Source organism: Panthera onca, chromosome B4 (assembly GCF_046562875.1).
Source record: "Panthera onca isolate mPanOnc1 chromosome B4, mPanOnc1 haplotype 2, whole genome shotgun sequence".
Taxonomy (NCBI): Eukaryota; Metazoa; Chordata; class Mammalia; order Carnivora; family Felidae; genus Panthera; species Panthera onca.
In genome coordinates, this window is record NC_138345.1 from 46,290,837 (window position 1) to 46,314,869 (window position 24,033).

A 24,033-nucleotide genomic window follows, 5' to 3' on the forward strand; every position below is an offset into this window, starting at 1 on the left:
CTCTGCTGTAGAATCTGTGAGATAGAACTCTCACACCGCCCCCCCCTTTAAGACAGACATAAAATACTTAGTTCTTCTCATGTAGTTCATAAAACCATAAGCTTAGTATTTGCAAACTGAGACCTTTCCCAGTTGTAAAAACGAAAGAAAAATACGAAAGTAAATGAGTTTTTAAATTGTCCCCCTAATTATTAGAATAAATGGTCTACATTCTCCCCTCATTGTTCACAATGCCCAAGAATGGTGAGCTCATTGCTGGAGTCCACTTTAACTGTAAATGTTTAATAAGAGTTCAACCCTGTGAAACTCCTCTGCTTCTTGCCACAGGGGGCAGGAACTAAGAAGAGGAGCTGAGAGGTAGAGCATTTCATGTTTTTAGATCCCAGGTGAATGGAAAAATCCCCCGGCTAAAAGCAGCACACCTGTCTATGTGACATTTCTAGCTCATAAATACCAAATGAAGAGGCATTTGAGCGAAGTAAAAAAAATACACTGATGTGTATGCCACTAATGTGGAAGAATGACAATATTCAAGTTACACAGAATAGTTATGTCAACCGGAAGCTATAAATAAATCAGTTTACCCAATACATTCCCAGTTGTGATGACCTATCTTACGCTGAGCTCACTGCCAAGTACTGCTCACTGGTAGGGCTCGGTGAGATGCGAAGTCCTTTCACTTCTGCCACAAACCTTACCTGCGAGCAGGTGGACGGAGCTGAAGCTCTTCTCCAGTTTACCCAGAAGTACAGTGAGAAAACAGTCTGAAGACAGAGAGGCAACATCTTGGGAGCTTTGATCATAAACCACAACCTTCTGACTGCAATCAATATCAACCTGCAATGCAAACGTGAGGCTGTTAGGAAGGCAGCTCCCACAATCCTCTGATGCTGAAGCAGATAACTGTCTCCCGCTTTCAATTAATAATCTGAATAAAAATGAGACGCAGTCAGTTTTCTGGATAAACCTAGCATACAAATGGTAAGATACTTGTAAAAATCAACTTTTAAAAGGCAAAATTGATGTTAGGTGTGCTCCAAATGCCTTGGTTTAAAATCCTTAACACTGTAAAAGGCTAAAACTCATAAAACAGTATGTAAAATAAACATTAACAACCCTTGAACTAAAGAAACATTTAAAAATGTTTCTACAAAAGAAATAAATCAGTTGCTTAGTAAAATTAAAACATGAACTCATTTTCATTCCTGAAGAAAAGAAACAGCTTTACCTACCATGAGGACGACATTTTGGTATCCCAGAAATACCTTCCTCGAAGATAACATCCCTAAATCTTGAACAATGGTGCCTTCCCTTCCCACAAATAAACAGCGCTTCTAATATAATTAGTTTCCACTTTATTCCCGAGCATTCTTACAGAATGAGCTCCTTTCAGTAAATTTGTAGATAATACAAAATAATGTATTAATTTAGTAACTTCTGATACACATAAATTTTGTGTATTAAGTTACTAATGATATTGTGTATTAACTATAACTATTTATTAGTATTTAATTTTTTTAAAAGTTTAGCAAACCATTAATAGGAAAACACAGCATTTGACCAAATTAAAATAAGTTACCCTTTCTGTATAGTTTAGAAATATTCTGAAATGTGACAGCGTGGTTAGTAAATTACTTGGAGGTATCCCTTAGGTACCAAAGTTTAAAAAGCAACCAAAACTCGCTCAAATTACTTTTTCCCCTAAAAATGAGACTTCGTTTTACAATTATTCCTCATTCAGGGTGTCTATTTTAAAAAAGGAAAAAAGCAAACATTTACCTTATGTTTTGCTGAATGCTGGATGAGCTCTGTAATTAACACTTTGTCCTGTTGCAACCTTCGCTTCATAAGCTTGGAGCAGTTGATATTAATGGCTTCCAAAATGTGGGATGTATTGTATTCCACAAATGGCCGGCTATCAATTAGCAGCACTTTTTCCGTTCCACTTTCCAGCAGAGCCACCAACCTCTCAGTAACAATTTGAGTTCCAATCATCTCATGGGCCATGACAACAATAAGTCTTCTTTTCCCACCTCCTTCTTTAATTTGCCACGATGATGTAATGGTGGTGTGCTCAAAGGCTCAGCCACTCCATTGTACTAAAAATGTATGAGGTCAGGCTGGTGGTGACTGGCAAAAGGAGAGTTAAACCCATTTTCAGCAAGAGCCCTCCAAGTGAATGTCCCTTTCTCTTTCCCCGTTGATGTGCTCTTGCAAAGGACTCCTTCCACAAAGCAGCCCCTCACATTTGATTCATAAAGAGATGACTGGAATAACCATTCCACAACAAAAGATGCTTTGGGGCAGCCAGCGCATTACATCATTCTTTACCTTTGCTCCTCGCTCCAACAGCTTTACGCTGGACTGAAAATCCTACACGAAGACAGAGACAGAAAACAAAACATGGGGTCAAAAAAAAGAAAGAGCATCAGATTAGAGAGAGCGTATGATTCATAATATTTACTCCATTAATCTAATTCCATACTTGATGCACTGTTTCATTTGAACAAACAAAAAGGACAAACAGGAATGGCTCCGGAAAATCCCACTGATGGTAATTCACTTTTACATCAAAATATAAAAACCCAAAGAAGATAAAAGAAGACACAGTCATGAATTATAATGACCCGAGGCCCAGAACTACACGCCTGTAGCATGAGATTGAAAGAGCTATAAAAAGATGCTTGAAGTAGTATTTTTTCCAAATGGGTTTTATTTGCTTATTTCCTGAAAAGAGCACAAAGAACAGCCTACGACCAGGTGAGCAAGCCCATACTATCAGGACAGTCTTTTCTGAAGGCTTGAGAACCTCTGTGACGGTAGGAGTGTGTGTACACATGTGAACGTGCGCGCGCGCACACACACACACACACACACACACACACACACACACACACCAGGGCACAACAGCAGCCCCTTTGAATTGCCCTGGGAAAACCTTTCATAAATTTCAGCTGCCTTTTAAGGAAAAGAAGGGACAAGAATGGCTGATATTCTTGTCATACCAACTGCTGAGCTAATTGCTGGGGGACTGTGATGTACCCAGCTCCAACTGAGATAGTCCCACAGCTATTTTGGCCCTGGTTGCTCCATCCCTCAGTTCTCTGATCCTTCACAGACTTACCCCTCATCTTCTGGTGGCTCATTCTTAAGAGAATCACTGACTCCCAGCCTTAGAAAATCTCACATCCCAACCTGGGACTCTAGGTCAGCAACCATACAGCAGACATACAGAACCCTGACTACTAGAACCAGGGCATCCCTATTCTTGCCAAACTCCTATAATCGACCACTTCCTTTATATTTACGTATACATACGTATATACATATATATATGTATACATATATATATGTAACACATACATATATATGTATATATATAATTTTATTTGTATTTGAGAGAGAGAACACAAGCACGGAAGAGCGCAGAGGGGGAGAGAGAGAATCTTAAGCAGGCTCCACGCTCAGCACAGAGTCTGACGCAGGGCTTCATCCCCTGACCCTGAGATGACAACCTGAGCCAAAATCAAGATTTGGACGTTCAACCGACCGAGCCACCCAAGTGCCCTAATTGGCCACTTCCTAACTGATACTAGTTGGGACTTTTGTGCCCACAGCTTGGCCCTGACCAATATTCTCAGACTTCTAGCTCCCTGGTCCATCTCTGCTCACTGGAAATCCTCTACACTACATAACACCAGATATCCACTGCTGGCGTTCACCTTCTGCAGGGTAAACTATTTGATGGCAAAGGCTTTGTATTACATGTCCTGCCTCCATAGTGCTTTGTACATAAGATACTCAATTCACACTGTTATAAGAAAGTAAAATCCTCCACAAATGATTTAAGACACTGAATAAGTATTTGATTAATTGAGTTCTGATCAGGATGGTAAAACCCTCAAACATCACTGGGTCCTATTCCTAATTTCAGACTTACAGATTAGAAACTGAAGCATGGAGAATACAAAGAGAAGCGGCCATGCCATTTACTTGTTACTTAACTTTGGAAAATTATATAACTTCTCTGAACCAGTTTCCTCATCTATGAAATGTAGATGTAACATAGGCCTTATCTCTTCACAAAGTCTGTTTGGAGGATAAAATTATCAAAGTTATTTACAGTAAGTAAACATGCAATTACCCAGGCACCTGGGTGGCTCAGCTGGTTGAGCATAGAACTCTTGAATTCAGCTCAGGTCATGATCCCAAGGTCGTGGGCTCAAGCCCCATGCTGGGCTCTGGGTTGAGTGTGGAGTCTGCTTGGGATTCTCCTTCTCTCTCTCCCCCTCTCCCCTGCTTACACTCTAAGAAATTAAAAAAAAAAAAAAAAAAAAAAAGCAACTACTCATCATAAAGAGAAAGGAGGAAAAATACCTTAAAGATGCCAACGGTGGACAGAGCTGCCTTGCACCTGGAATCTCAAAGATGTCATTTAACCGATAAACACAGAAGCAACTCCACCCTCCTATATGGCTGAGCTTCAACCAAGCTGCACTCTTTCCCTCAGAGCCAGACACACAGGGGGTTAGAAGGCTCCTGAGAAACCATTTCTGCCCCCGCACCTTACAAATCAGCTCCATATAGAATACATTATTCGTCCATCTTTTGTCTTATTTTAATGTATTTATTTTTAGTATAGCTTACTGGCAATGAGGTATAAAAATCATCTCTATCTTCAACTGAAGAAACCAGAGCAGAGAATCTGTCCCAGTCAATCAATGAATGTACTTTGGCAAAGCCCCTGCCAAGGATACAGCATTGAATCAAATCCTAACTACTGGGTGACATAGTTCACAGCAGTGTAAGGTCCTGTACTCGGATTATCTGATTCCCAAACCAGGGCTCCTACTACTGGGTTACGCTGTTTTCCCTAAGCACCTGCTCCCATAATGAAACTGGACTGAGAAAGAATGGCTCGACTTGTCCACGGAGGTACCCGGGTGGCACAGAAAGTGGAAATCTGAGAACAAGAGCAAGTTGATTCCAACCATGGCAATGACTATCCAAGTCTGATTGGCTCCTCTCAATGATAAAATCCGGATGGAACAAAGCAGTTATCTGGGTTAGCAGATCAAGGGACAAAGGGAGGGAGAAGACAGCAAACACGCAAAAGTTGAATGAGAAAGTTCTCATCTTTGCTTCCCTTCAGCCTAATCTCCTGAGCCCAAATCACTGAAACCAAAGATCGACTACAGCAAACAGTAGGGCACATCCTTACCTAGAGAACCAGAATAGGAGTTCCAGAAGCAGAAAGACCCTTTCCCTGACCAAGAAAAGGTCTGGGCCAAGTGACCCTAATATGAGGATGTAATTGAAGCAAAGCACTGAATGTGAAATGAGAATGAAGTCACATCCTTTCATGTTGTACTCAGGCCAGCTGTAGCTCTCCTGTCACACCTTTATGCCCAAGGTCTGATTTTCTGTAGTTCCAAACAGATTTATGTGAGAGGCAGAGCCCTACCGAGGGGGCATGGGAGGTGGGGGAACAATTGCCTTAAACCTTGTTTATTTACAGTGAGAGAATTTTGGCCAGGCCCTTGTCCTAGGCTTCAACCCTAATTTAGAAATTTCTGGGCATTCACTGTTCATTCTGAAGATGTCAGTACCTTGAGATTGGGAACATGTCTGTTACAGTTTTGTTTTTGAAACCTTCTGCATCAGGTAGGATTTAAAAGATGACAAGAGAATATTTTATTGTTGGCAAAACCACAAGCTAATCTTACCCAAAATTTCTACAAGAAGTTAAAAGGAATAAACATTCTTAGAATTGAACTGTAAGGGCCCACGTGCATATAACAAAACCCAGGACAGGCCAGCTTTGCTATTTGTTGATTTATTTAAACGTTTAATTTTTAAAGTTTTAACTATTTTCTTTCCATTTTTAATAGGTAACATATTCACAAGGTTCAAAAAAAGGTATAAAATGTATACATACTATGAATATGTACAGTTTATTTTATGTTTGTTACACTTCAACAAAACTACTAAAAATTGCCATGATACTGAAACCCCAACAAATACATGAAAAACATAAATACACTGAAAATCCTTCTCCTACCCTTGTCCATCTGCCCAGATCTCCCCCCTGCCCTCTACTGGAAACCATGGTCAATAGTTTCTTCTGATTTCTTCCAAAGATTTTTTTTTTTTTTAATGAATACAGAATAAGACACAAATATATATTCCTTCCCTTTGGTCAACCGGTTACGCAGTATATACACTTATTATGCACCCTGCTTTTTTCCTTCACTTAAATTAAACACTACAATTTTATTTTTTTCTCATTTTTAATTAGAATGTGATATAATCTATGTATCTTCCATACGTGAACTTTTGGAAATCGTGCACAGAGAGGGGCGCCTGGGTGGCTCGGTCAGTTGAACATCCAACTTTGGCTCAGGTCATGATCTCACAGTCCATGGGTGCAAGCCCCTTGTCGGGCTCTGTGCTGACAGCTCAGAGCCTGGAGCCTGTTTCAGATTCTGTGTCTCCTTCTCTCTCTGTCCCTCCCCCACTTCACTGTCTCTGTGTCACAAAAAATGAATAAACATTAACAAAAAAAATTTTAATAAAAAAAATGTTTTAAAACACAGAAATACTTCACCTTAAAAGACAACTCCCCCTTTTCCCCAACATCACACCTATTCAATCAGGGGTTTTACCTGAGGACCCAAAAGCTGAAGGGTAATTCTTAATAGCGTGCTTGAAAGGTCAGCAAACTGTTTTATGGCATCCCAATCAGACAGTATCCTCTACAACTACTCCGACTTAAGAGAAATTTAAAATGTGATGTGCACATTCATGAAGTACAGGCTCATCTCTTAAAGGACACCTTGTTGTGACTCTGGCTATTCTCACCCAAAGACAGGATGGCACCATAAGTTCCTGGGAAAGGGGACACCTATCTGGTGGTCATGGGACCGTGGAAGGTCAAGAAGCCACCAGTGTAAAGCCCTCTGAAAAATGCTAAGGGACCCGGGGTGGCAGCACTGGCCCTGAGCAGTGTCTCTGCTGAGGATCCTCGTCTCACTGACCCAGACAAAGGTGTTCCGGGACCTCTAGCTGTGCTGCCCTCTTGGCTGCCTGGGGACTGTGGTGAGGAGCCCTGGCCTACCTCCAACACTCAGGAGAAGGGGCAGGCAGCTGGAGCAGTGGGAAGACTCTTCTGAGGAGACTGATGGGGTGCCCCAGTCTACCGCCAAGGAAATCTGGGTGGCATCAGGCTCTTCAGAAGGCAATGAAAGAATACTTTTCTATACATACAATAAAGTTTTCTATTTCTCCAAAAAGGAATAAACCAGTATTTATCATACCAAAGACTAGTAACCTTAACCAGAGCCACCAAACAAATATTTGCAAAGTATCCCACTTTCAGAAATCAAGGGGTTTTGGTTTTGTTTTTTAATTTTTTTAACATTTATTTATTTTTGAGACAGGGAGAGACAGAGCATGAACGGGGGAGGGTCAGAGAGAGGGAGACACAGAATCTGAAACAGGCTCCAGGCTCTGAGCTGTTAGCACAGAGCCCGACGTGGGGCTCGAACTCACGGACCACGAGATCATGACCTGAGCCGAAGTCGGCCGCTTAACTGACTGAGCCACCCAGGTGCCCCCAGAAATCAAGGTTTTAAAAAACTTTATTTATTAAGGGAAAGAGGCTGAGGCAACATTTTAGTATAAAAAAATGACTATATAGATCAGGGAACAAAATGGGCAAATTCCCTTAAAAAATACCACTTTTGCTTTATTTTGCATTTTACCCATTTTGGCAAATATTTTACAATACTTAATATGAACAGAAGTTGTAGAAGAACCTTCCCCTGTTAATATTCATACTTTAAAGTTTTTGTGTAATTTATTTTATGTTTTAGATTCTATTTAGTTACCTATGGAAATTTATCTATGATTTTATCATGGAAATTGGTGCAGTTTTATTTACTGTAATTCACTCTACTCTGCAAGAGTATCAATGAAATGAAGTACACTACTGCTGAATTAGTTATGTCAGAGAACCAAAAGCCTGTTTTAAATTTTTTTTCAATGTTTGTTTATTTTTATTTATTTTTGGGACAGAAAGAGACAGAGCATGAACGGGGGAGGGACAGAGAAAGAGGGAGACACAGAATCGGAAACAGGCTCCAGGCTCTGAGCCATCAGCCCAGAGCCCGACGCGGGGCTCGAACTCACGGACCGTGAGATCGTGACCTGGCTGAAGTCGGACGCTCAACCGACTGCGCCACCCAGGCGCCCCCGCTGTTTGTTTATTTTTGAGAGAGACAGAGCATGAGTGGGGGAGGGGAAGAGAGAGGGAGACACAGAATCCGAAGCAGGCTCCAGGCTCTGAGCTGTCAGCACAGAGCCCGACGCGGGGCTCAAACCCACGAACCGTGAGATCATGACCTGAGCCGAAGTCGGACGCTTAACTGACTGAGCCACCCAGGCGCCCCAAGCCTAACAGTGTTTTAATGATAAGGTGAACAAGTGAGAGTCTGTTTTAATTAAAAGAACAATGTACCGCCCGACTAAACAAAAACCAGTATTTGCCACTAGAGTAATTAGCTAAAAGGAAAATTTTTTCTTTTGATTTTCTTCACCACTTGCACATAACCTTCAACATAGTGCCCAAACAAAAAAATTTTTTTAAGTTTAAGGTAGTTTTTAAATGATTCCATTAAGCATCTCCCTCCTGTTCTTAGAGGAGGTGTTCCTCTTTTCAACTTCCCAGCAATATCCTGGCTTCCAGGTCGGTCACAGCGACACTTGGTCTATCCCACCAGAAAAAAAGGGGAGAACCTTTTCTACACACAATTTCCCCCTTCTGCCTGCCCATGGCTTACTTTCTGTCAACAGCAACAGCTCCACTGTCACCAAGCACAGCTGCCTTAAGGGCCACATCAAGGCCTACAGCCATCAGGTAAGGGAGAGGGCTCCAAGAACATGCCCACATGTCTGAAAGGTAGGACCTATGAAGACACAGAGGCCACCCCTCAGAAAGGCACATCTCCATTTGAAAGACTTCCTTTTACAAAGAAATTCTCAGCAGAGAAAGGATATTCTATGGGTTTGGGGTGCCTGAACTGCCTGTTCAGTGAGGAGAGTGACTGGGCTTTATTTGGCTGGGCTTGAGCTCAAGTTCAAATTCTCAGAGAATTTATGGAAAGGATACAATCAGGTGAGAAGTTTGCTTTTATTAAACTACAAGCTGGTCTTAAATTTTTTTTTCCCTCCAATAAAACTGAGGAAATAGGCAACAAGATACACTAAACAGCCTTTGGCAGAGCCTTAAACATGGACTTTCAGTAACAGGAAAACTGAACAAATCAAAAGGGAAAAAAGCAGGTTATGAAGTTTGGAAACAAGCAAGAACAGCTTAGACTTTGACCATCTATACTGATTAAAGCAACTTTGACTCATATGCTGTGGGCAAACCCTAAAAGAAATTCTGAGGCCCAATATTTGGTAAAATATATTAAAAAACAAATACAAAACAAAACAAAAAAAACCAAAAAACCACCCTCACCAAAGCCATGACAACTATATAAGCTTAAGGTACTTTCAGTCACCTTATTAATGTCTTGACCATATTTTCTTACCCCAAAATAGAGGACACATTCTGACAAGTGGGGGCAATAATGGGACAGACTGCTTGAAGCTTGAAGCACAAGTGTCTAGACAGTACTGGACGTAGAGACAGCACTTGTTAGCACCATAAAACCAGCATCTCTCACCAACTTACAGCACCACTGAAAGAACCCACTCCTATCAGAGGCTTAGGTTGTTTATATATACGTCAAGGACCCACAGATAAAGGCTGGAAGAACAGCCATCCTTCAAAGACTAAATACAATGTCTTTTCTTCAGACACAGGTCAGCCCAGGTAGAGTCCAGATCTGAGAGAAGACTTCACCCAGTTTCTGATCAGGAAGAGCACTGCACTCTGGGTACTGGCTCAGCTGGAGCCTCTGTCCTTCCTCAGCACTGCTTCCTGTTTGTGCTCACCTGTCTGTCTCACTAGCTTCCCATTCCCTGATCCTTTGGAGCTCTCCTCCACCTCCCCTCCTTCCACCACCTCCCCTCCTTCCACCACACCGTGTACCTATTCCAGACACACTCCTTGTACCCACGGCTCCCTCTAACATATAATGCTTTCTCCAGGCACCTTGCCTAAAACCTAAGGACTCTACCCTCCCTCTGCCCCAAAGAGGCGCCTGGATATGAGGTGGTCTTGAGGGAATGGGAATAGAAGGATCCTTACATGAAGTCTCTGGGCGAAAGAAAATGTGGTCAGTGGTTGGTTTAATCTGAGACTCAAGGAAAAAATGTGTTGGAAAGGTATTTGCAATAAAGGTGGACTGGAGGCAGGAGTGGAAAGAGTCAGATCAAACCAAACAGAGGTCAGTTAAGGACACTAATGTGTACATCTTGGTTTTCTTGAGCACCTGTCAGGCCTACTGTAACTCATTCAGTCATGTGACAAACAGTTGTTGGGCACCTAGTAAGTGCTAGGCACTGGTGGAGAAATGCAGCAAAAATGTGCTGGGTGAAAACTCCTGTTCTGCTAGAGCTTCTAATGCAATGCCACAGACAGTAACAAACAGCAACAACACAAGCGCTATGGAGAAAAAACAAACCAGGGGAGGAAGGAGAGTTCAGTTGGGTAGTTGCAATTTTAAACAGAGTAGTCAGAAAAGGTCTTACTCTGATGGTTAAGTACAAGCCATGAGGAGGTGAGAGAGCTAGGTGGATCCTGGGAAGGCTGGAGCTCTCTCTGTCAAAGACTGGAGGCCAATCAATACAGTGCTGGCCAAGGTAACGCTGAACTGGGCAAGTGCTAGTTAATCATGCGGTAGGTGCTCCGTCCTTCTTCAGTAAAATGGTTAGGTCTATTAGGAATGAAGTATTTCCAGCCACTCGAACACTTTACTGTGAAATACACACACACACACACACACACACACACACACACACACGCACGCACACAAGTTCAGTAGTTTCTTACTAAAACTACAAAGGGAGAAGCAGCGTTCCTTGGCAAAAGAATAAAAAGTGCTGTATGAAATGAAAAAAATTGTAACAAGAAAGATTACTACTAATATCAATATAATTCTTCCAACTCCACAAATGTACCTAATAATGAAATCTTGATTTTACAGCACAGAATGTAGCAAAAGATCAAAGACATGTTAAACAAGATGTGTGCTTGAATAGATCTAAACAGCAAGGAAGCAGTTTAACGGATCTTTAAATTAAAAAAAAATTTAAATGCTTTCATGGAGCTCTCCTTGCTAAAAAGTGTATCAAATACTTAACCACAAGGACTCTGTCAGTTAGGTTACTGTGTTCAAGGGGTTGGTAAGACTAATGTAAGCTTATCATCTTTATCCGTGCACCATCTTTAGTCCACTTCACCCCCAAAACAACAAAATGCCACTACATGAAAGATAAGGTGTACTTTCCTGACAAAGAGTGAAATTACTAATGACATTACAACCAGGGTAAACATCTGGACAATGTGGAATACAGTCTGGTAAAGAGAGGATATAATTTCATTTTTCCAAAGAAGATCAGAAGGCTCCGGGAACAAGCAATGGAAAACAATTGGGAATCATCAACACCAAACCTTCCACCACTTCTAATTAAGCCCAAGTTTATCACAGTATATTTTGGAGTTTTATCTACTTTAAGTCTTTTGATATTCAAATAAGTAAAACCACAAAGCCAAACTATTCTCCTGAAGATACTTTCAAAATGGCTTACACGGATCTTTTCAAAGTGACAAATGAGAAACTGCTTCACCTTTCAGTTAAAAGACATGTGAGGGGCGCCTGGGTGGCTCAGCAGGTTGAGCCTGCAACTTCAGCTCAGGTCATGATCTCACAGCTCGTGAGTTCGAGCCCCGAGTCGGGCTCTGTGCTGACAGCTGGGAGCCTGGAGCCTGCTTCGGATTCTGTGCCTCCCTCTCTCTCTGCCCGAACCCAATCTCATTCTGTCTCTGTCTCTCTCAAAAATAAATAAACATTAAAAAAAAAATTTAAAGACACGTGAAAAATAATGGAAAAGGTCTGCATGCGCAGCAAAAGGAGACTCAATAACCTACAAGTCACACTGAATCCTGCAACACAGTATCATGCAACATTTTTAAATGATGGTGTGAAAGCATACTTCTTGACAATGAAGGATGGTCATGACCCATTAAGAGAATAAAAACAAGTTACAAAACAGTAAAGTAAAGCGGAACCTCAAACACCCACATACACACATGAGCACATGACGGATACATTCAAAAGGTACTATTTTTTCCTTTCTATAATCTTGTGAGGTACAAAAACGTCTTAGAAAAGGGCACGACATACACTTCAGAGCCTAAAGTGGCTGTCGCCATCCTGCCTGCATTCCTCCTTACCAGGACCGTTAAGAAAACTTTGGGCTAGAACAAGGTATAGGATTAACAATACAATAAAGGAAAATTGATGTTTACCCTCAAGATAAAAGCTGGATTTCTACTTCACAAAAGAACTTACAAAGAATTATTTTCAATAACAATAATGTTGGGGGGCGGGGAGAGATAAGAAATTGAATTTTATATCACACACTTATGACTATAAACCTGGAGGTTCAGTAGGTCCGTTGGGGTATGACTCTTAATACAAAAGCTTTCTTCTTTACACAAAGAATTCATAGATGGTTTTCTCTTTTAAATGAATATATTCCCTAACACTCTTAAAATGTATTTCAATTTATAAAATTTCCAAAATAAGCCTGCAAGAGGACTTTCATTCCTCTTACTGGAAAAGCACAAATCTTTCAACAAAGTATATACAGCGGCCTCCTCACTATTCTGAGCTCCTAAATAGACACGCACAACAAGACTTGAACACATTCCAGGCGTGGCCTTCAAGCCTGGACCACACCTGCTTCCAAGGCCCTGAGGCTAAAAATAACTCTGGGGCCTCAAAAACGGGACACCAGCCAGGCCCAGGGGTAGCTGCAGGCCCCTTGCTCAGCTCCACTAACAGTAAAAGCCAGAGCTACGTAACTCTACAATCACAAAAAAAAACAAAAAAACAAAACAAAAAAAAAACCCACGACAGGCTTCTTTCTGTGCCAATCAACCTCCATCCTAAGCCTACTCCTTTTCTTTGCCCCTTGACACCAAAGCAAATCTAGGAATTTAGAAACAAGTAAGGTCTTATGGTGCATTGGTTTTAAAAACAACAACTGTGGACCAGGATAAGTCTCCAGAGATGATTCAGGAGACCGTGTTCCTAATTTCAGCTCCTCTACAAAGACACTAAAATGTCACAGCAACAGTCACTTGACATCCCCAAGCTTGTTTTTTTTTTTTTTTTTTTTCCCTCACCTGTAAAAGGAGGAATCCTGTGATCACTTAACGTCTAAAGACTATTTCACTAAGAATATGATATCACGGTCAATGCACCTCAGGCCTTCACAAGGTGCTTTAACAGGACAGAGTACCAGGAATGATTTGATCTTTGAGCAATCATGTCACAGAATTACAGCTTACATCCTACAACACACAAATTAAAATGGATAACTACTGGGCAATGGGTCCACAAACAGCATGGCAACTGTTCCAGATCATTTCTTTTGTGGTGGGGTATTTCCAAGGTTTGCTCCAAGACAATGCCTTCCACTTCTCTGCCAGTCCCTTGGTACCCAGGAGTCCCCTCTGGGGCATGTTACTCTACCAGGTGAAAAATAAAGGGAGAGGCCAGGGGCAGAGGAAGAAGGGGCAGTGGAAGCAGCAACACTCCTCACTCCAGGCTCCTAGGCTATGCTAATTTAAGTCACTGCATCTGTCCTTACACTTCCCCCTCTGGGGCCCAGGGATGATATCAGGAAGCCGTACCACAGGGCAACGTGGGTGACAAGGCCAGGACCTGGGTGAAAGACTCACATTGCCACAGGACAGCAAGGAGACCAGCAAGGAAGTGGGGCAGCCACGAGAAGAATCAGAATCTTCCCTGTCCTCATCCCAGAGCTACTTTTTCCATTCTGTCCTTTTCACAGTCTATCCTTTCCTCATAATTTGGCTCCATCACATAACCTACCTGTAGTTTCTCTGCCCTTACTTGTTCTTAGAGGCTTTGCTGTTCCCCTATCTCCTTCCTCTCTCCTTCTTCTTCATTTCTCCCTTCATGATTTTCTTTTGTCAGATTAAGCCCTTCTCACGAATCCATTTTCTGTTTTCGGGGGCGGGGGGGACTGCCAAGGCCCTTGATAAGGGTTGTTATCCTAAGTAGTAATCACAAATCACAGACTGCTTTGAAACAGTCATCCACAGATTCGGGTGTTTTATCAACCTTTAAAATCTTTTATTTGTTACTGTAATAAAGTTTTATTTCAGAGAAGAGAGAGGAACTTTTTCCAGTTTGGTGTTTCATACATGGTTATACTGCGTGGAGATGATTAACTTAGTATCTTACGTTTTTACTAGCCCTCCAATGCTCTGATGATCTAGACACTAAAGGTAAAACCCCTCTCTAAACCTCAAAGGAAGACCCAAATTCTCTCTGTTATCACACTAGACTGCTTAGAAAACGAACAAGATCTGAATTACTTATAATCTAGCGCAAGCTCTGCACATAGGGACGAAGTGGTCTCCACCAAGAGTCTGACTGGCAAGTTCCGACTGGCACCTGCACCAGCAGCGTCACTGCCCTGCCCTGCCCTTCCTCGTCCACCAGCAGCCTCGGGGAGCCATTCGTTCTCTTCTCAGTTGAGCACAAGCCCATCCAGATGACCTTCGAAGAGAAGAAGAGGCAGAGTGGAAAATGAAATAACTACAGGCCCTTAATCTCAGCTCCCAGTTCACTCTATCGGCTCCTTTTTAAAAAAGGATTTCCCAGGGGTGCCTGGGTGGCTCAGTCGGTTGAGCCTGCAACTTCGGCTCAGGTCATGATCTCACAGCTCTTGAGTTCGAGCCGCGAGTAGGGCTCTGTGCTAACAGCTCGGAGCCTGGAGCCTGCTTCGGATTCTGTGTCTCCCTCTCTCTCTGCCCCAACCCACTTACATTCTGTCTCTGTCTCTCTCAAAAATAAGTAAACATTAAAAAAAATTTTTTTAAAAAGGATTTGCCAAATAATTTGAAAAGCAAAATAAAGAGTAATGGATTATAATCCACAGAAAAAAGTAAGTCCAAAAACAAGATTTCCTATAAACACCTTCTGAACAATGCAAGTTTAAAAGGATATTATTCCTATTTGCTGTTTTGTTGTTTTTTTTAGAGGTGATTCTGTCATCTTTTGGATGGCACTAAATTCTGGTGTGACGTCGGTCAGGTTCAGGCATGCCACACGCAGCAGGGAAGCAGGGAATATCTTCCTACCAAAGTCTCAATTTCCCACTCTGACAAATACCTGTGTCTGTACTGGTAGGTTTCTAAAACACTATGAGGCACTGCGGGGATAAAAACAGAATGGATGGAAGGTCCCTGATATTAATTAGTTGAAAGGGGTATTTGGACAAATATAAAAAGATAATATGCTAGCAGGGGTACGACAAGTCAAAAAGAAAGTGTCTTAGGCTTCTGAAGGAAAACAGGGACATAAACTGCCAGAGAAGAGGGAAGAAAAATCTACATGAAGAAAACACATAAACAAAGGTAAAGGGATAAATTGTGTGCAGATTTTCCCAGCTAGAACACAGATTATAACAGTGAATAACAAAATAAGTTGGCAAAGGGAAAGGAGTCAGCTGGTGCAGTGTCCTGAAAGTCTAAAAACCATCTAAGTCACTGTGAACTTTATGAAAAGAACATGAGCACACTGCTAGATGCATTTCACTGGTAACTTCCTATGGATTGAAATTAAGAGAAGATGAAAGCAAGGAGACTAGTTGCAACCCACAAAGTTTTAGTTGTCGAAGGATGGGCTCTGCCTAGAATGGTGACTACAAAATCTGACAGGAAAGCAAAGAGCCAAGGAACTAGTGATGGTCTAGATCCAGGGCAGTACGCCTGACACAAAACATATCCTTATTAAATAACTGACTTCCTGATTGAGGATGCCTGGGAAAATGGCTATTTAGACTACAGTATTAAATTATTCTACCAAAAAAAATTTCAGAAATAGCTCAGTTACCATATTCTGTCCCTGCTTCAGATGAACCAGTATCGAGCAAAATGAGCAATAGGTACAAGTTTAAGTCTTACTAGCCAGGTAACTGTTTATAAACAGAAGAATTAGTCATATTAAAAGGCCAAAATAGGGGCACCTGGGGGGCTTAGTCAGGTAAGTGTCCCACTCTTGATTTCAGCTCAGGTCATGATCTTGTGGTTGTGGGATCAAGCCTCGTTTCAGGCTCCCTGCTAAGTGTGGAGACTGCTTGGAATTCTCTCTCCCTCTCTCTCTCTCAAAATAAATAAACTTAAAAAAAAAAAAAATTAAAAGGCCAAAATAAATAAAGCAGAATGTAAAGAGAAGGGGGATGCAGAATGTTGGCATGATGGGTGACTACCTCCTATTTTTCAGTAATTTCTAACATTTCCATTATATATATACACTTATATATATATACTATGCACACAAACACGTATATATGTATATACAAGATACATATCTTCTATGACAAAAAACTAAAGTATATATATTTTAACGAGTCACAAATCATTATGCTCATGCTATTCAGAGGAAGACAGTAAAAATTATTTTACATGAATCATTAATCAAGATAAGTTTTAATACAGAATCATGGGATTCATCCAACAGTGACCTAGTAATGTGAAAAAAATAGATTTTTAAATTACTTTTTTTTAAGTTTTTTTGTTTTTTTTTTTTAGTTTTTATTTATTTTTGAGATAGAGAGAGACAGAGCATGAATGGGGGAAGGTCAGAGAGAGAGAGAGAGACACAGAATCCGAAGCAGGCTCTAGGCTCCAAGCTGTCAGTACAGAGCCTGATGCGGGGCTCGAACTCACAGAGTGTGAGAATATGACCTGAGCTGAAGTCAGACGCTCAAACGACTGAGCCACCCAGGGACCCCTAGATTTTTAAAAATTTAATTACATATCCCTACGACAGCCCTGCTTCAAAGTGCAAAGCATTCACATGTATTCCAGACAAGCAATATAAATATATATAGTTTTAGTACAGACCAATATTCCTTTTCTAAAAGTAACCTGCATGGGAATGTAAGCTGGCGCAGCCACTCTGGAAAACAGTATGGAGGTTCCTCAAAAAACTAAAAATAGAACTACCCTACGACCCAATAATTGCACTACTAGGCATTTATCCACAGGATACAGGTGTGCTGTTTCGAAGAGACACATGCACCCCCATGTTTATAGCAGCACTATCAACAATAGCCAAAGTATGGGAAGAGCCCAAATGTCCATCGGTGGACGAATGGATAGATAAGATGTGGTATATATGTACAATGGAGTATTGGCAATCAAAAAGAATGAAATCTTGCCATTTGCAACTACGTAGATGGAACTGGAGGGTATATGCTAAGTGAAATTAGTCAGAGAAAGACAAAAATCATATGACTTCACTCATGAGGACTTTAAGAGACAAAACAGATGAACATAAGGGAAGGGAAATAAAAATAATATAAAAACAGGGAGGGGGACAAAACAGAAGAGACTCGTAAATATGGAGAACAAACTGAAGGTTACGGGAGGGGCTGTGGAGGGGGGATGGGCTAAATGGGTAAGGGGCACTAAGGAATCTAGTCCTGAAATCACTGTTGCACTATATGCTAATTTGGATGTAAATTAAAAAAAAAAAAGAATACTACCTCAGAGCCTGCCCAGGGCAAAACTGCATTGACAGTCTGCAATCTTTGTTTAACATCAAACCTAAATTAAATCACAGGAAATGACAGTATGAAATGATGAAAAAAAAAAATTAAGAACTGTTACAATCAATTTAGTGTAATAGATATTGAGAGGTCACCAGATTGATAGCAGATTGACCTATAATGAATTATTATTAGAATTAATTATAATAATTATTATTATTAGAATTATTAATTATAATAATTATTAGAATTAATTATAATAATTATTAATAATTATTAGAATTAATAATTCTAATAATTATTAATAATTATTAGAATTATTAATTCTTTCTCTAGAACAAAAAGAAGCTAGAAGTTGTATAAAAAGTAAACAATTTTCTGGTTTGTAGACATAAAGATTTCAAACTTTTTGATAGCGCTAAATTTTGCTTTAACATTGTCCTACAGATTCAGGCCTGCCAGACCAGTATATCTTAAAATAAAAATCTTTTTTATATTTAAAAATAAATAAATAAATAACCTGCAGTACCAAAGACCACATATTCAAAATTAAAACTGAAAGCACGATCATTACAAATAAAATAAGTTTGCCACAAGTGAAATTTAGTATAAAGCAAACCACAGTATTGTCTATTAAGAATTCAATGACTTAAATACCAAAATATCTAGTTTCACCATCTCATATAAAATGGAGATCATGGCATAGACTCCAACAATAATGCTTACAAGGCTGCGCTGTTTTACCTCACTGCACCCATTCTCAAATAGGTACAAAAGAAATCTATCACCATTTGCTATCAACATAGGTAAGCATCACAAAACACTAATTATCAGAGACTAAAAGGCCCTCTAAGCACAATGCAATAAATGGTCAATATTTTTCTGTTGCAAATAGTGTTTGCTTTTTGGAATTCTGGGGTTGTGGACCTTGGCTAAAATGTAAAACTGCAGAAAGAACTATTAAATGGATTAGTAGAATAGATATATGTGCATTTATTGACCACCTACTACATTCAATTTCCTATACAGCAGTTCTCAGTTTTGTCTAATTACAAGGATCACTTAAGGAACTTGATTTAAAAATATGGTAAAATGGGGGCACGTGAGTGGCTTGGGTGGTTAAGCGTCGACTTCAGCTCAGGTCATGATCTCATGGTTCGAGAGTTTGAGCCGGGCTGTGGGCTCTGTGCTGACAGCTCGGAGCCTCTGGGGGGAGGGGGAGGAGGGAGGAGGGAGGAGGGAGGAGGGGGAGGGGGAGGGGGAGGGGGAGGGGGAGGGGGAGGGGGAGCGAGAGAGTGTGTGTGTCTCTGCCCCTTCCTTGCTAGCACTCTGTCTCTCTCTCAAAAATAAAACAAATATTAAAAATACATATAGGAGATAAAATGATCACTCAGGCCCCTCCCTGGAGAATGATACTTGGGGTCTCAAGTAGAGACTGTGACGTTTAACAAATGCCCCAGGAGGTTCTTCCAATTAGGCAAGTTTAAAAACACACTGACCCAAAGATATATTTGGTTCTCTCAATGTTCACATTCAATCAGTTGTCAAGACCTACTGATTTTCAGTCTCTCTCTCACCTGGAGGACAAAAGGTACAAAAGCTGTGTTTGAACTGAAAATAATGGCAATGGGAATAGCCAATAATGGGAGGAATGGGATGTCAGCCTGAGACAATTCAAATCTCACAGTTGAAGCAGGAATTCCATTCCATTCCTAGTGCAGACCTGATGGGTTAATTTCTCTCTTACAAAATGTTAAGTACTTGCCTAAAGTCACACAATGCGTTAGTGGTGGAAGAGAAAATAGAGCTCCGAAAGAACACTGCTTTCCGCAGCCCTACAGACCTACCATTTTGCAAATTTTTGCAAATTTTAAAAGGCTCCTCAAAAGTACAGAAAGCAATAGGTTTCAGAAGATGAGAAATAATACACCCTTTTAAACACCTGACATGTGTGGCTGTGAGGAGAGACCATCTCACCAAAATGCCAGCCTGCCATGAAATTGCAGATAAAAAGCCATGCGAGGAGCAATTGTGACTCTTGATCCAAAGGTTGTGGGTTAGCACCCCACATTGAGTGTAGATTACTTAAAAGTAAAATCTTTAAAAAAAGAAAAAAGAAAAAGAAAAAGAAAAAAGAAATAGCCATGTAAGAAGTAGAGAACAAAATGATGAGACAAGCCTCCACAGAACATTCATGAAAAATAAGGAACCCTGAAAGGAGAAGTTTGTCTGCTTCACTGGGTCACTGTGAGAACACAGTAAGTATGCAAAAAAAAAAAATAGTACTTTATAAATTCTAACACTTGCTACAAAGGGAATAACTCAACACAGGATTAATGGAGGAGTATTTTGGCTAACGCAGTAATTCTGAACCTTGGCTGCTGATTAAAATCACCTGGGGAACTCTTAAATATCCTGATTACCTAAATAAACCAGAACCTCTGGGGAGTAGGATCCAGGCATCAGTATTTTTTACACAAACAAGTAGAGGTAGTTTGTTTTTGTTTTTTTTTTTTAAGTTTATCCATTTTGAGGGGGGAGTGGCAGAGAGAATCCCAAGCAGGCTCCACACCACCTGAGCTCCATATCTACAGTTGGACACTCAATCAACTGAGCCACCCAGGCGCCCCTAGAGGTTGATTCCCTAAGGCCTCCCAAGGAAGGGCCACAAAAGAGAGACCATCTGGAAGGTGCAGTTTAAGAAGGAGAAAAAAGGGGCACCTGGGTGGCTCAGTCGGTTGAGTGACTTCAGCTCAGGTCATGATCTTGCACTCCATGAGTTCAAGCCCCACATGGGGCTCTGTGCTGACAGCTCAGAGCCTGGAGCCTGCTTCGGATTCTGTGATTCCCTATCTCTGTCCCTCCCCCACTTGTGTTCTCTCTCTCTCAAAACTAAATAAACATTTAAAAAAAAAAAAAAAAAGAAGGAGAAAAGAAAAGGGGCCCCTGGGAGGCTCAGTCAGTTAAGCGCCAACTTGAACTCAGGTCATGATCCTGCAGTCTGTGAATTCAAGCCCTGTGTCGGGCTCTGTGCTGACACCTCAGAGCCTGGAGCCTGCTTGAGATTCTGTGTTCTCCCTCTCTCTCTGCCCCTCCCCTGCTTGTGTGTGCTCTCTCTCTCTCAAAATTAAAATAAACGTTTAAAAAAATTTTTAAGAAGTGGAGAAAATGAGTAACATACATAATACTGAAATTCATCTCACCTATCTTCAAAGTGTATGTGTTATAATATCTGCTGGAAGTCTTGGGTTCTGAACATATCATCAGGTAACAGGTAAAATTCTCAATGTCACAGTTTCTAGAATTCCAATACTAATGAAAGACCATGGTTCATTTATAATACCCAACAGAAGTCCACAAGGATATGCTAGGGCACAGAACACATCCTGCCTTAATAAAACAGTTTATGGTTCCAATCCTTCTTCACTGGTTTCTAGGTGTATCAAGAGAAGATTTTTAAAAGTGGAAAGGCGACAAGACAGAGTTCAGTGTTCACCTGTGAATGAACACAAGTTAAATATCTCCACCCAGGAATTTCCCATTACTAAGGGCAAATCACAGGGCATACAATCTTTTGCAATACTTCCCTCTGATCCAATCCTGTAAAACTTCATTTAATAAGCTGATGATGGAAACCAAGATTTGGGCCTCCAGCCAAACAATCTATGTTACATTACATAAAGGACATCCCCACCCTTCTCAAAGTTATGACAGTAGTTACTTTAAAAAAAAAAAAAAAAAGGAGGGGCGCCTGGGTGGTTCAGTTGGTTGAGCATCCGACTCTTGGTTTCCACTCAGGTCATGATCTCATGGTTCGGGAGATCGAGCCGGGGGTCGGGCTCTGCACTGACTGTGGGCAGCCTGCTTGGGATTCCCTGTCTCTCTCTGCCCCTCTCCTGTTCGCTCTCTCTCAAAATAAATAAATAAATCTAAAAAAAAAAAAAGTTACAAAAAAAATTTTTTTTAAGGAAAGAAAAGGTAGCATTCGAACAGAATCAGAAGGTTTTATTCCTAATATACCTTATTAACAAACAATAGAAGAAACACCAGGTTAGAAAATGCTCATTTGACTGTCTCCCTTGAGTACTGGGTCTAACTTGTAACTCATTCATTACATAACAGTTTCTGAACAACTCTTTTGTGCAAATCTTTTTGTTCAGGCATCTTTGGAGGATACAATTTAAGACAATACCACAGAAATAAAATTTGTGCACAAGATACCTGTAAGGCTATGAGTGCTCCAAGAGTGGGAGAAGAGAAAGAATTTTTAGTGGTGACGTCTGAAAGGCAACAAGGAGATGATAAATCTCACCAACCTATATTTACTCTGGATGCTCTCCTACCCCAACTCCTTAGGGTGCTATACAATCTCCTTGTATTCACAAATAACTTCTGGCCAAGAGAAATTTGGAGGGACTGGGGACATCACTAGCCAGCAAACTCTTCTACAAACTCTAGAGGCAACTTCTCAGCTGAACCCTGAGGCTGGCTGCTTCCTGCCAGGAAACACTTAACACAGATTTATCTTCAGGAGGAGGCCAGTTTGCAGATTCTCAATGCACTGACTTAGTGGAGGGAAAGAGGGAGGGGGAAGACAGTTTCCCTTCCTTCAGGTACACTGTCACCTCCCCCAACACAAATATAAACATAAAAAGAAGCATAAAAGGGAAGTACGGCTTTACAACTCTGACAATTACATCTGACAAGATTATACAGACATTTCTGCCCGTCAGTATTTTCCAAAGAGTGTAAGCAGGAAAAACAGAAGAGGAACTAATTATTAAAACTGGTCCATTTTACTGGGAGGTCCAGTAAGGTAGGCAAAAAGTATAAGCTCTCAGGAGCTGGACAACCTAGAATAGTTGTAGACAGAAGTTAGCTGCCTACACTTTAAGGTCCTCGAGATTTTTGGTCAACAGACCACTTCAAAATAACAAAACTGCCCTGCCTGGTCCATGTCTTCCTAACAGTTGTTTCTCTGACTAGTCATGATCCACTACAAACCCTAAAGGAAACCATGACTAAGAAAGTTCTGCTGGCTGCTATACCGACATACAAAGCCTAGATCAGAAAAAAGTAATTAAAACATGTACAAAAACCTGTTCAAGAATGTTCATAGCAGCATTTATAGGATGAAAGGCTATGCAACTGATGAATAGATATGCAAAATGTAGTATATATCCACACAATGGAATATTATTCAGCCATAAAAATGAATGAATACTGATACCTGCTACGACATGGGTAAGTTTTGAAAACAAAGAAAAAAAAAAAGCCAGACACAAAAGGCTACATATTATATGACTATGAATATATGAAATGCCCAGAAGAGGCAAATTTATAAAGACAGAAAGTAGATAAGTGGTTGCCAGAGGCTACCTGGGATGGTGGGATGGGGGTGATGGGAAGTGACTGTTAATGTACACAGGGTTGGGGGGGGAGGGGTGATAAAAATGTTTTGGAGTTAGATAGTTGTGATGGTTGCATAGTTCTGTGGGAATACTAAAAAACACTGACTTTTCTTCTACTTTAAAAGGAAGAATTTTATAGTTGTAAATTAGAGCTGAACATTTTTAAAGGGTAAATTTTATGGTATGTGAATTATATCCCAATAAAGTTGTCATCAAAAAGAGAAAGACAAAGAAAGGCCAAGGTACTATAGCAAATGAAAGGAAACTAAAAATATACATGACAAGTAAACGCAGTATCTGATCTTCAACCGGGTCCTGTACTAGAGGGGAAAACTGCTGTGAAGAATCTTTTTTTTATTTAAAAAAAAAAAATTTTTTTTTTTTAACATTTATTTTTGAGACAGAGAGAGACAGAGCATGAATGGGGGGAGGGTCAGAGAGAGAGGGAGACACAGAATCGGAAGCAGGCTCCAGGCTCCGAGCTGTCAGCACAGAACCCGACGCGGGTCTCGAACTCATGAACCATGAGATCATGACCTGAGCCGAAGTCGGACACTTAACCAACTGAGCCATCCAGGCGCCCCTGCTGTGAAGGATCTTATTGGATCAACTGACATGACCCAGAATACAAAGGATCGACTGGATGAGGGTATTAAATCAATGTTAGGCTTACTAGGTGGACAGCTCTACTGTGGGTAGGAGGATACCTTTGTTCTCTGGAGACCCACTGAAGTGCTTGTGAATAAATGGCCATGATGTGTCCAAATTCTTCCCAAATGGAAAATGTATTATGTATATATGTGAAGAGAGAACAGATGATAAAGCAAAGGGAGCAAACTGTTAATAGCTGATTTTT

The 24,033-nt window shown here is 40.7% G+C and overlaps 1 protein-coding gene across 8 annotated transcripts in view; it reads right to left on the reverse strand.

Annotated features, from left to right (window-relative positions):
* Positions 1–24,033, reverse strand: part of DUSP16 (dual specificity phosphatase 16) — a 90,463-nt gene that overhangs the window by 43,852 nt on the left and 22,578 nt on the right. For 5 of the 8 annotated variants that reach the window (XM_081796110.1, XM_081796106.1, XM_081796107.1 and 2 more), the window contains 2 exons: positions 1,780–2,373; positions 699–837 (listed from right to left, as the gene is read on the reverse strand). In XM_081796110.1, coding sequence (XP_081652236.1) covers positions 699–837; positions 1,780–2,007 — 367 coding nt within the window. In that variant the 5' untranslated portion in view covers positions 2,008–2,373. The remainder of the gene's footprint in view (positions 1–698; positions 838–1,779; positions 2,374–24,033) is intronic. The other 3 variants (XM_081796113.1, XM_081796111.1, XM_081796112.1) reach the window with 1 other exon arrangement.